This window comes from Gymnoscopelus braueri, assembly GCF_963280865.1.
Source record: "Gymnoscopelus braueri genome assembly, chromosome: 19".
NCBI classification, from domain to species: Eukaryota; Metazoa; Chordata; class Actinopteri; order Myctophiformes; family Myctophidae; genus Gymnoscopelus; species Gymnoscopelus braueri.
Genome location: NC_137621.1, coordinates 24,325,127 through 24,338,442, shown reverse-complemented (window position 1 = coordinate 24,338,442; position 13,316 = coordinate 24,325,127). Strand labels below are relative to the sequence as shown.

The 13,316-nt window shown below is 43.2% G+C and overlaps 1 protein-coding gene across 2 annotated transcripts; it reads right to left on the bottom strand.

Moving 5' to 3' along the window:
* Positions 1 to 5,608: 5,608 nt before the first annotated feature.
* On the bottom strand, positions 5,609 to 13,140 carry vgll2b (vestigial-like family member 2b). 2 transcript variants are annotated; one of them, XM_080414834.1, is made up of 5 exons: positions 12,745 to 13,140; positions 12,208 to 12,294; positions 11,582 to 11,939; positions 8,145 to 8,585; positions 5,609 to 6,796 (listed from the first exon to the last, which is right to left on the bottom strand). In XM_080414834.1, the coding sequence occupies exons 1-5, from the start codon at positions 12,835 to 12,837 to the stop codon at positions 6,753 to 6,755; spliced, it is 1,023 nt and encodes a 340-aa protein (XP_080270960.1). In that variant the 5' UTR covers positions 12,838 to 13,140; the 3' UTR covers positions 5,609 to 6,752. The 2 variants fall into 2 exon arrangements, with proteins under 2 accessions (XP_080270960.1, XP_080270961.1); XM_080414835.1 differs by lacking the exon at positions 12,208 to 12,294.
* Between the last annotated feature and the right edge of the window lie 176 nt (positions 13,141 to 13,316).

The following is a 13,316-nucleotide window of genomic DNA, read 5'->3' as shown; positions in this document are numbered from 1 at the left end:
TGTTATATTACTCCTTTTCCCCCCTTAATGCAGGTGGGTCCCATTGAGATGGTTATCTCTTTTACAAGGGAGCCCTGGCAAAGAAAGCATCATAAAATAAAAAAATGAAAACAAAGCAAGAACACAGATTACACACTGAAACAAACTCAAGTAAAACAGCTGCAGACCTCAGTTTTTAACATCTGAAGCAAACCTTTAAAATAACCAAAGGGATTAAGTGCTCCAGTTTAATGTCTTTCTGGAGTTGATTCCAGGACAATGGAGCATGTAAACTAAAATGCACTCTCGACGCAAGTTCCCCATGATAGTGCGTCAAAACTACATACTATATTAGTATGAGCACCAATGCTGTCTACAACTAGAGAAAAGGACCTGCCAGGTCTTACAGTATAGCCTGTAATGTTATATGCTTTGCTTGCATTTGTTTATGTGCCAAATATGTGATTTTGAGATCTGTTTCACTTGCTAGTTCCCTTGTGAAGATGTTCGACACTGTACATGTGGACAAAGACATCCCCAAGTAGCTACATAACTCAAGATTCTACCAAAGTTCAACATCACTTTGAAGGGAATACACAGGTGTGCAGTGAGAACGCATGTTTGTTCCTGTGAAGCTCAAAGGCATTAGCAGTTGTTTACACTGGCTTCCTGTCTCCAAAACCCATATTTCCTGTTTGCAGCGTTCCAGTAAACTCTGTTCAGTCTGGAAACTTTTACGTCATGTCATTGTCAGGAACACTGGTTATAACACAACCAGTTTACGCACATGCTGAGTGGGATTTAATGTATACCGAAGTCAGGAGACTGAACAGTCACAAGACAGAGGTGACGTGAGTCAATCAAAATGATCACTGGTGTCACATGTGCAGCTTTTAACAGTCATGATGAACAATCATTCATCTGTGCTGTTATTGCTGTATTACTACTTAGGACTTATTAATTCTTATTTTATTTCGTTTTTGTCCTTTCAGCTTGGAATGGTTTGATTTGGGGCCGTGGGAAGATGTGGTGGGTTGGTAAAACACAAGGTATGCCTATGCTCTCACCAATGTCACCATGTATCAGCTATCTTATTTGTTAGTTTCATATGTATTGTGTGTTGAGTACTGACATTTAACAATTTTGTATTTGCAACTGTATTAATTTGTTTGTATGCTTTTTATGTGGACCCCAGGAAGACTAGCTGGTTGCTATGGCACCAGCTAATGGGGATCCTTAATAAAAATCAAATCAAATGTATGCTTGTTTTAACTTCTAAAGATACCTGCGATTTTATGACAACTACTTATTTTTTCTGACCAGGATCCATTTCAGTCCACTCAATAGTATAGTCTGGCATGGTCTTCCCAATTACCCTATAGGCAATCACTGGCTGTCAGTCAGCCTTGCTTATACCTGTACCAAAGCTTTTGTACCAAAACTTATTTCGGACCATAAAAAACATATAAAATCTGCGATGTTTTTAGCCCAAGCTAAACATTTACAAATGTTACTGTACTGTGAAGCTTGAAGTGTCCCCTATCCCTTATCACTTACTTTCTCACATGCAAGATTAGTCAGCAGTATTTGTAAGCACTAAGCACGTGTTTGTTTGCTTACTACTACTTACTACACACACACTCACGCACGCACGCACGCACGCACGCACGTACGCACGCACTCACGCAAGCACGCACGCACGTACGCACGCACGCACGCACGCAAGCACGCACGCACGCACGCACACGACACACGACACACGACACACGACACACGACACACACAGACAGACAGACAGACAGACAGACAGAGAGAGAGAGAGAGAGAGTGAGAAGCACATGCCCTGCCAATACTCATGAAGGCATATGGTGTCGAGTTGGAGAATTCAGTTACACAAATGTTTAACTCAAGCAAACATTCAAGTATAAAGTTTATAACACCCGCCTGTATAAAGACAACATTTACCACTGCAGTCAACTGACAACACTATTTGCCAACTCAATAGTAAAATGAGAAGTTCATGACACTGAGTTCATGGACAAAGGTTTGTGTGTGTGTGTGTGTGTGTGTGTGTGTGTGTGTGTGTGTGTGTGTGTGTGTGTGTGTGTGTGTGTGTCTGTGTGCACGCGCGTGCGCGTGCGCGTGCGCGTGCGCGTGCGCGTGCGCGTGCGCGTGCGCGTGCGCACACACGTGCACACCCGCAGCTATGTGTGTGGCCTTGGTCATGGATATGGGCCTGGGCTTGCACTGGTGTCCATTACTATCAATGCTTTCCATTATTTTATCTGGCTCTTTGGATTTGGTGAACCATTTAAGACAATCAATCAATGCTGAACTGTACCCTATTATATATTTATTTTGTTTAAAAAAACATTCATCCACCCACTGCCTTTACCACTTGTTTAGCATCAAAATGGTTTTAACTGCAATGCTGCTTGTGAGTGTGCGTGCGTGCGTGCGTGCGTGCGTGCGTGCGTGCGTGCGTGCGTGCGTGCGTGCGTGCTTGGTTTCGATTTTCAGGCACTTTTATTTTGATCTCTCTCTCAAAGCTGCATGGCCAAAACTAAAATAGAATGAAGAGATGTTTTTAGTTTTCCTCTTCCACTTCTGCAATGAAGATGATTCTGCTAGGTGCACTGCCATTGAATATCATTTGGCCTTTTCATTGCCTTTTGAAACAAAATCTGGATCTAATTTTTGCTATATTTCTCACTTGAAAGAAATATGACGAAACAAGCTTATTATCTCTGTCAGTTCGAAGGCAGGGGGCCCAGGGCTGAGGTTATATGTTAATGGCCATTTAGGAAGGGCCTTGTACTGTAAGGGGCCCACATATATATTTGAGTGTACATTTTTGATCAGTCTCACAGCCCGGGGCCCCCATTGGCCCGTCCAAAATCCATCCATGATCCTGAACCTGAATCATGTATCATGTGGGTCTCGCCATGAATGTGCATCCTGTCCAGTGTCCATGTGACCATTGTTTGTCATTGTGTCATCATAAATATGAGTTAATTTGAGGTTTACTGTAAATGACTGCTGATGACTGTATGGGTGAACCAAGAGAGATTCATCACCAGAAACAGCTGTTCTTATTAGGATTGATCATGTTGGATAATACATGTACTGTAGGGGTTTCTCTTCCCTAAAGAGGTCTAATAGTCAAGAGACATTGTTGTACTAAAAAAAAGACTTATGACTTGTCTTATTCATTGCAAGTTTAGCCAAATTCAATAATTTTTTATCTTTCTTCTTTTTTTTATTCCACTTTATTTATAAGTGTTATTATTTATTTATTAGTGTGGAGATGAACACTTTAGGCTAGGGTATGCTGCCAGACTTTGACCATGGCATTAACACACCAGTAGAGGGCACCATTGATTCAACCTACACTGGACTGGAAAACAGTTCACACTGTAAACCTGTTTATTTGACTACAGATTATCTGCACTGGGTCGCCTACCTTTGACCATTGTTTCATACTTGAAGAAACAACATGAAAGAATAAACACTACACAGCATAGCTGTAGCTAAATTAGAATTATCAGAGCTAACCTTGAAAAATAAGTAGGCCTTCATGCTAATGATGGCTGCATGTACAGTATGTAATGAGTATATATGTTCTCCTCATACAACAACAGGGTCTTTAACATAACATTAATGATGTTGCCATCTAAACAACACAATGCAGCAATGTTTTCATTAACCCAGATACATTTTATCTGCGGGGGTAAGTAACAGTACTGGCATAGAATGGACATAAGATGCTTGGCTGGGGAAATGCTATCCCTGGTAAACTGTAATTTTATTACTCTACATGTGTTTCCCCAGCTTAGTGCCAATCAAAAAGTTGGCTGCTCTCTAGTGGGGTTCAGACATAATAGCAGTCTAGGCTGTCACGCTGGTCAACATACCTCAGCACGTAAGCTGATTATTTGATCAATAACACAGCAATGCTCTGCATAGCCAAGATAGCTGGTGACTTCTTTGGTTTCACATAGCTAGCATTCAGCACTCGTTCCCACTTTATAGGTGACAAAGTGTGAATACGGTGAGGAATTCAAATGGGAGGTCTTTCAAATTGAGTGGAGGAGAACAGTTGAGTTCAACCTTGATAGCCTAACATTTGTGACTGTGACTCTCAAAGACACGTTTGTTCATTTATTAATAAAATAAATAGGAAATGTCCTCGATATAGAAGGTGTGCAAAAGTGTACTTAGGGAATGTTACATGTCCCTAAGTAACCCAATAATTAGTCCAAGCTGACAACTCACTAAGTAGTTGACCCTTGCAAAGTGTTATGTCTAATCAGGCTATCATAGATCTAAATATAGATCTATAGGTCAGGCTATACGTATCTCTTGTTCAGCTATACACAGCTTAGCCTACATTACCAATGTTGTTTATCATATCCCACCCTACTATGAAATGATAAAAAGCTTCAATTTTACTCCTCAGCGGTTTGACCAAAAGACCTGGAATTGCACATGGGCATTGACCTTTGCCCTCCGCAGGAATTGAGGAAGCAGATTTTTCACTTTTCCAACCTGTAAACTGTTTATTAGCATTTTGTGAACTCTGTCACAAAATGAAGACTGTCCTCATCCATTCACATGCACTTTTCTTTAGAGCACGGGTCCTCAATGTTTTTCAGGCCAAGGACCCTTTAGCTGAGAGAGAGATGAAGCCGGGACACCCGCAATTGTATAAAATAGTGTTACAGATTCAACTTTTTCACGGAGATCAATTACTTATTTTAATGTTTACAATACTGGTTCACCTTACATCTAGTTGTTCCTGTTTCTGATTGTATTTATAGCCTAATCCTAAACTGAGGGAACATACTGTAGGGCTGAGGGAACATAAGCACATGATCCTGAAAAACGTGAGATGCTGCATCTCAAGGGGCTTATCCTCTACTTAAATTTCTAAATAAATATGTCGATTTCATAGACTTGTTTGACAGCACTATCATCATGGTTGTGTAAATGAATGGTAAGGGCGAGTGATTTAGGCTCTGCTGTGGCTGGAGAATGGGGGGAGTGATTAGAGCAGTGCTAGAGTTGATTGATCAGCAGGTGTTTCAAATTGTTTAATTGTGCTGTCCTCTGTTAGTGGCATGCTGGACACCAGAGAGAATGCCAGCAGAGACAGAGAAGTGGCTCAGTGGTGCAAAGTTATTAAGGACTTTGATTTAAATGCATCGTGTGTTGTTGTTCACGCATATGTGTGTAGTCAATAAAGCAATAATTACAAAACTGTCATCCGTTGGGCTGGCAAGAACCCACAGTAGCACTCATGGTGCTACAGTGACATAAGAGTAATCTATGGATGGGTACATTTATACAGTTATGTTGCCGCTCATGCATTTTTCTCCTTAGTGGGTTGGCTATTTGATCTCAAATTGCACATGGGCATTGACCATTGTCATAATGCAGGGACTGACTAAGCTGATTTTTAACTTTGCCCAAATTTAAGCTGTTCATTCACATTTTTGCCACAGGCTATGGTGATATGATATGTAGTCACTTTTGTGGTCCCAAGTCTGCACGTATTTGCGGTGTGTGCATCTCCAGGTATGAACTAGTTATTCTTAATGACAGTGATGGTAAATAAAAATTAAATGTCTTAATTTACCATAAAAATATTTATTGACAGTCATGTTCTTTCCCCCATAAAGGCAAGAAAATGGCACAATAAAAGCTTCCCAAAACATTTCTAAAGTCCAAATTCAAAATATTAACAAATGACATTGAGAGATAAAGACAAAATGGAACATCGTCAAAATATTTAGAATCTATTCAAAACAACAAGGAACATTTTCGAACCAAACCACTTGATATGTTTTAATTTCTTTGCTTTGAAAAATAACCTTCAATCTCCACAAACCATAAAATTACTTTATAGGGAAATGAAAAAGAAAGAAAATAATCCAATACACATTCATGGTCACATCCGGCTCCCTTAAGAAAACACAAACACACACACACACACACACACACACACACACACACACACACACACACACACACACGAGAAAAATAATAATCTAACCACAGTATTTTCAGAACACTGGCCTAATCAAAAAAATATTTTAGAAATGCACATAAACACAAATAAATAGAAATACTGAGAAAACAAAATAATATATAATAATGACAGCATCACAAAGACACAATGCAAACGCAGCCAATCCTGCTCTTCCCTGCATGATGCATTTGTCAAATGCAGATAATTGGATGATGACAATACTGTAACTGTACCAACAAGGGGCATGAGAGAGAGAGAGTGAGACGTTGGAGAGAAGCCCCCTTTCCACTGTTCATCCCTCTATCACTCTGTCCACTCTCTACAGGAGTCTGTTGTGATACCGTCCTTCTCAGTCCAAACAGGTCACGATGGCCTGCTCCCTTGCCAAGGTCTGTCGTGAACCGGCACACAGAGAGAAAGGCAGTGAGAGAGAGACAGCGTAACAGAGTAAAGGAAATGAGGAAGAGCACAGATTATGGACAGATGGAGAGAGCAGAGGCGTCTCGGTGGACCCTCTTTCCCTCTCTCCTTTCGTTTCCCTTTATCTCCATGGTGCACACACGTGGACCTGGAGCAAGGCCGTGTACTGGCAGGAGAGGCCAGAGGCTGAGAGAGGGGTTTTTGGACGGATGCGCGGATGGAGCCTTAGGGAGGGATGAAGGAACAAGCTGCTACAATAGAGGAGCGGGTCCAGGGACTAATTGGATCAGGTAATGGCTGGTCGATGTGACTGAAGGGCTTGTTAGAACCAGTAGAGCTCCTTGCCTTTCTTGTGGTGCTGAAGGCCTGTGGGAGAGAAAGAGACAGACACAATGAGGACGACAATGGCATATGACAGAGTGCAGGTTGTCATGGAGCCTACCTGAGCCAAACATCCTGTTACGGGAGGAGAAGAAGAAAGAGACCTTCTGTGATGATTGCGATGTGTGTGGTTGGGCTGGAAACCGTGTGTGTGTGTGTGTGTGTGTGTGTGTGTGTGTGTGTGTGTGTGTGTGTGTGTGTGTGTGTGTGTGTGTGTGTGTGTGTGTGTGTGTGTGTGTGTGTGTGTGTGTGTGTGTGTGTGTCAATGAGAATCTGTGTATGTTTGTTGAGCAGGGGTGTGTATGTGTTTTTGATTAAAAAATATAATTGGTCCTAATTCAGAATATCTACAGAAATTGTTGATATTACTGTTACATAAATGAAAAGATCAGGGTAAACGTGAAAGTGAGCCATCTGAAAAAGGACAAGCATTCATTTAGAATGTACTTCTTGACACTGATATGTAGATTTAATGATCAAAACATCAGGGACACATGTCCTTCTGCTACAGAATATCCCCATGGCCTAAAAGGATCATCCCAGGAATGTGAGTGTCACCTCACTCATGTCAATATTAGTGAAGCTATTTGCCACAAGCATTTCAACATTGGCACTAATGTTCTCCCATGTTTTCCAGTTCAATTGGCTATTCCTACACTAATGTTGAGAGACAGGGTTTTCTATTATTATTTTACAATATATCAAATTGCTTGTTATTAGAGATACCAACACCAGTATCGGTATCAGTGCAGATACTGCTTAAAATGCTGCTTAAAATGCTGGTATTGGTATCGGTATGCTAACCCTAACCCATTAATGGATATATTTAATCCCTATTTGTTCATTTTCCACATTACCTTTGTTAATTTATTAATTAATATGTTCATTTATTTAACTGATCCAACATACATTAATAAATGAACAACACTATTACTGTCAGAGTTAGCCAAGAGGCTAATCATCTGCCGTCTTCTTTCTGAAAAAAAGCTAAAACGATGGAGCTTGCTTATTTTTGTAAACCTGTGATGTGACAATAAATCTGGGTTTTGGATTCCATGGCTAGGTTGATGTTAAAGGTCATTCAGGACACAATATCACCTTAGAAAGAACATGCAACATTGAAAGTAAACAGGCATGGTAAACAGGCCCATACATAGCACATAAAGCTGTCACACAGCACCATATGTCACATTAACATTTTAATAGGCTGGTAGGGTTATGATTATGTGTCTATGTGACCTACCACCAAGGTAATTAAACAACAACCACAAACGACTAGCAATGGTGAAAACACTCCATACTTGATAAATACCAAATCCTTTTTTTGGTGTACCTGTGTCCATGTTGAGGGCCAGTGATTGGCTGACATCTCCTGGGGGTAGCAGGCTCGGCCAGGAGGCAGGGGCCTCCAGCTTGCTCACCTCATAGTGGCCTGGCAGTGTGGACAGGTGCGGGGGCCGCACTGTGGGCATGAGCAGGGGCCCATAGTGGGGGTCCAAGGCCGAGGGTGAATACAGTTCATGGAGGGGCCTTGGGTGCCCATAGGCCTGGGCCTGGGCGTACCCCCAGCTCTCTGATGGGTGAGGATGAGAGTGAGGGTGGGCGTGTGGGTGAGGATGGGGGTGTGGATGGGGCAGGCCAGGGTGAAGCCCTGATGCATATGGGTCCATGGAATAAGCTCCTGCATCACAGTGGGAGCGGCTCTGGGGGGACGTGTAGCTGCTGTCCCAGAAGGAGGGAGGGAAGCTTCGCCGACTGCCAGGTGAATGGGTATCTGATGGAGGGAGGGAGAGAGAGAGGGAAGAAGGGGTAATCAACAACCCATTTCATTGCTGAGTCACGGACCGTTGTAACAACTGTGCCGTGATTCTCTTGATTAATAGACACGAATGGAAGTGCTGGAGCGGGAACTGTGAGGCAGCGAGGGAAGCAACTCATGACAGAAACATAGATGCCACGCACATGACTGCTACACCCTCTGGCCCAGATATCTTCCCTATTGGATCATACAGATACACACTCCTGGCCCAAACAAGACACAAAAATAAATACAACCTCGGTCTAGTTTAGAGAGTGTGAGAGTGAGAGAGTGAGAGAGAGGAAGAGGGGAAGGGGGGCTGGCGTCCCTATATCCTAACAGTCTATATAAGGCAGTAGCTTTAACCTGGAGTGGAGTGTGAGGCTCACATAGCCTTAAATCACTTGTTGTGGCGACATCTCTCACTCACATGTCAGCCCAGTATTTCTGCAAGTCTCACAGCACACTACCGCACAAACACACACACACACACACACACACCCAAACACACACACACACACACACACACACACACACACACACACACACACACACACACACACACACACACACACACACACACACACACACACGTACACACACACACACACACACACGTACACACAACCCTGGCCCTATGCTAGTGCCCTCCACCCCCTCTTCTCCTCTCTGCACCCCCACCTGTTGTTTTCTCTGCTCCCCCCTTTGCTTGCCCTCGGCAGAATGTCAGCGAGCCATTTTATGTTTTAAGCAGTATACTTTTATATTTAGATATTCTTCTGAAAAAAGACACCGTCTGACACCCTGAGCGCCTGTATTGCCTTCTTACCATATCACACAGCCCGCAGCATATATAAATCAGACAGGCAGGCAGGCAACTCAGCGTCCATTGTGGGGCAAGAACCGGAGCCAGAGCCAGAATGGCAGCCGCAGAGCCGTTTGAAGGCGATATGCTGGCGAGACTGTGCGCTTACGGCCATGTATAAACATAGTATCTGTTGTGAGGCAGGAAGCTTGTCTGGGTGCCGGAATGAAGACATCCAACTGGACTAGGAAAGACCAACAGAGTGCATAAGACCAGGGACAGAGAATGGTGGGGAGGCCCTACATGGATATACTGGGGACGCTAGCCGGTTGCTACCAGAGAAACACTACGGAAGTATAAATAATATTCATCTCTGCAATTTGGTGCATGTATACGGCAGGCCAAACAAACCTTTTTAAAATCGTATTGGAGCATTGATAATGGATTTTTAGTGACGGCTATACAGATCTATAGACCTTTCCCCTGAATGACAAAGGATCATAACACTTGTGGCCCCAAGGTTAACAAGTTCCATACTATATATAGTAACTTAATGCTTAATGACCTCTAGCCTCGACCTTTCCAGGCTATGTTTTTTGCACAAATGCTCACTGACAAACTACACAGTAACATCCTCAGAGCTATTTTAACCTTGCAAGTGTACGAATTGACCATTTTTACAATCGCAGAGTCAAAGTTAAGTCAACCACTTGAACCCCAGCATCCATATTCTGGCGTGTTGTGAGCTTGTAGATCTGCTATTTTTGTCAAAGAGATCGGTGTAGACGGGAAAGCGCAGTCCAGTTTGCCAAGTCTAGAGGGTTTAAGTGGTTAAAGATGTACTTCAGCCTTCACAAACGTGTAAAAGTGTGCAGTAGATGTGAATATGCCACAATCATGGCAGAACCGTTTGATCACTAACAGCACCTGACCTCTCTGACCTCTCTGACCCTTACTGCGTGACCAATACAGGGACAACAGGCCTGCCAAGCCAGTCCTTCTGTCGCGTCACCTGACCAGCAGTGACCACATCACCTGTCTGACACCCTGCTGTGTTCTGTTAGAACATGACAAGTGGTGTGGCCTCGGAGAAACATGAAACACCACAATGACTCATGCATGCATGGAAAGGATAGCGTGTGTTTGTGTAGGCCTGTCACAATTATTACATCATCGCCTAATCGCAATTATTTGAGATAATCGTAATAGTTTTTGCATAATCGTCATAATCGTTTCCGTGTTGAAAAATGATCATGTTTTCAGACATCTTAAAAGATTGTGGAGATAGCAGATCTACAAGCTCACAACGCGTCGCATGTGAGCTTGTAGATCAACTATTTCCATTATTAAGTTATTTTGAAAGTATAATTAGTATTATTAAATATGTTAATCATTTCTTTGTATACTTAGGTTATTTGTCATATCTGCCCTGTGCAAGGATTTTATTTGCAACTTCAAATCAAATTGTGTAATTTGTATTCATATATTCCAGTGTTCAATGACAGAAACACAATTAAATGGTTAATCGCAATTATTTGAGTGACAATTAATCGTCAGGTAAAATGTTATAATCGTGACAGCCCTATGTTTGTGGTGTGTGTCTGTGTGTGTGTGTGTGCATGCACACATGCATCTGTATGTTTGGTGCCTATGTACAGTAGCCCATTGGGCAGGCTATTTCCCTATAGCACTGCATGGTTAAAGGTCACTTGGGCCACCCAGGCTTAATTATGTGGAATTGTATGATGCACGGTAAAACCTTGAGTGTTGATTTACCTCTGAGAGAGTAATGTAGTGTGATGTATGAATGTATCTGAATGCATGTACTGTACTCACTTTTCGCTATGCACATCATGTGTGTTACTGCACAATAATTGCATTTACACATTTTTTTGACGTGGCAACCGGTCCAAGACAGATTTCCTTAAAGGGACAAATAAAATAACCTTGAACCTTGAAAATCCTCAACATGTGTCGATATAACTCTAAAACAGGGGACTTTACTGAGTGATTAAGACGAACGCATCCCCTACATGGACTACATGACACAGCATTGGTGCATACGCAGCAAAATGCTTGGTGAGTTGAATCAACACTCAGGACTTATCCTGTGTACATAAGGTGTGTACTATGCTCCACCCACGTCATTGGGTTCTTTATACCGTACCTGTGCCATGCTGGTCTGCCGCCCGTCGCTTGCCCTCTCCGTCCATGTAGGAGCTGAGGGCCCTGGAGAAGTGCTCGTCCACCACGCTGCTGATGTCTCCCTGGTAGTAGGTGAACAGGACACAGCGCGACGTCAGGTACTCGGCCTCGGGGACCTCCTGCTTCTCCTTGGGGCCCTCCTCGGGCCGCGAGGCGGCAGCGGGGTAGGAGGAAGAGGACGAAGAGGACGAGGAGGAGGAGGCGGAAGCTGCGGGGCCGGGGCCTCCTGCGCTGGGGCCCCCGGACACCCCCTCAGGACCCCTGGGAGTGTCCATAAAGTCTCGGGAATGAGGAGAAGCACTGCTCAGACTGAAAGGTGCCTGTGAGGGAGGGGTAGGCGGGGGGAGGTGGGTGAGAGGAGAAAGGCTGTTGAGACAGTTGTTGCAGAGGACAGATTTGGAGCTGACTGAGACAATTGACATAATGTTTGACTAGTGCGTGGGAGGCATAGCACGTGTATATTGATTATGTTTTTGGCACGCCTATCAGGTTACTGTATTTAAATGCTTGCTTTACAGACATTACACACTTTACACTGTATTACTACCCTTGTATTATAACTTTTATTAGCGTATACTTGTATCATACCTTGTTTTGTTTTTTTTCTTGATATGTTGGGACATTGTTAGAACTGTCTCCCAGAATCTGCCACATCAACATTTCACTGCACAGAGGCTACATGAGCAATGAGACAAATACAATCTCTGGAATATTTAATATGTAGGAGGTTTTGAAATGTGTAAGAGCTCTCCCTTTGACAACAGCCTATAATAAATACAAAAATAAATAACTTAAAAAATAACATGTTTGTTGAAAATAAACATTATTCAACAAAAGCATAGCTGAAATAACGCATAATAGATAAATGACCTGACATCATTTTTTTTTTTTTTTTTTTCCACTTGCAGAAGTTCCCACCATTGGGACTAATAGCCTATTTCATGCCTGCAGCCTGCTTATAATTTGTTTTGACGCACAGGTTGCATTGATTGATTGATTGAATACTTCATTAACAGTTTGCAAAAAAACTAAAGCACAGAAAGCACAGCTCAATGCAAAGTCCCTTTTCCACGAGAAGAAACATCTGAGGAGAAACAAACACACGATTTCTCAGTCATTCCGTACCTGTAAGCTATTGATGAAAGCTGGAGCAGTTGCGGAGTACGGTGCGTAATGTCCATAGGCTGGTAGTGGGTACATAACATCCAGACAGCTCATGGTAAAGGAGCCTGATGTCCTATCTGGACGCCGGGAAGTGTCGCGTTGTCTTATAGAAACCCACTTTGCTGAGAGATCGCGACAACATTCCGTTTCTTGCGCCACTTGAGAAAGTGTGGTGGTCGGTGTGCACTCACTGGGTCACTGGTCAGTGTGAACTGAAGAAGCTGATCGTGCCAGACTCCACATTGTCGCTCCAAAAAGTGTGTCCGCTTGTCCAAGTCGCCCCGGTCTCTCTGTGCGCTCAGCGACAGCTGCGCCGGGTTGTGCTCAGTAGCAGAATGTGGTGGTGAGGTTTATGGAACGGGCATGATGAGTGTGAGTGTGTGTCCTGTGCTGTGCTGCGCTGTACATCCCTGTCAACCCCTCCCACCTTACTCTGACTGTCTGCCCCCCACCCCGTAAACCAGGGGTCTTCAACAGGGGGTCCGGGACCCCTATGTGGTCCTCAGAGTTACTACAAGGGGGGCTGACAAATC

Bases quoted from the DNA above. Each gene is read 5' to 3' on its own strand.
- vgll2b (XM_080414834.1), bottom strand. From the start codon at position 12,837: ATGAGCTGTCTGGATGTTATGTACCCACTACCAGCCTATGGACATTAC. The intron at 11,940-12,207 runs GTATGATACAAG...CCTCCCTCACAG, and splicing joins AAGAAAAAAAACAAAACAAG to GCACCTTTCAGTCTGAGCAG. The intron at 8,586-11,581 runs GTACGGTATAAA...TCCCTCCATCAG, and splicing joins GGCAGACCAGCATGGCACAG to ATACCCATTCACCTGGCAGT.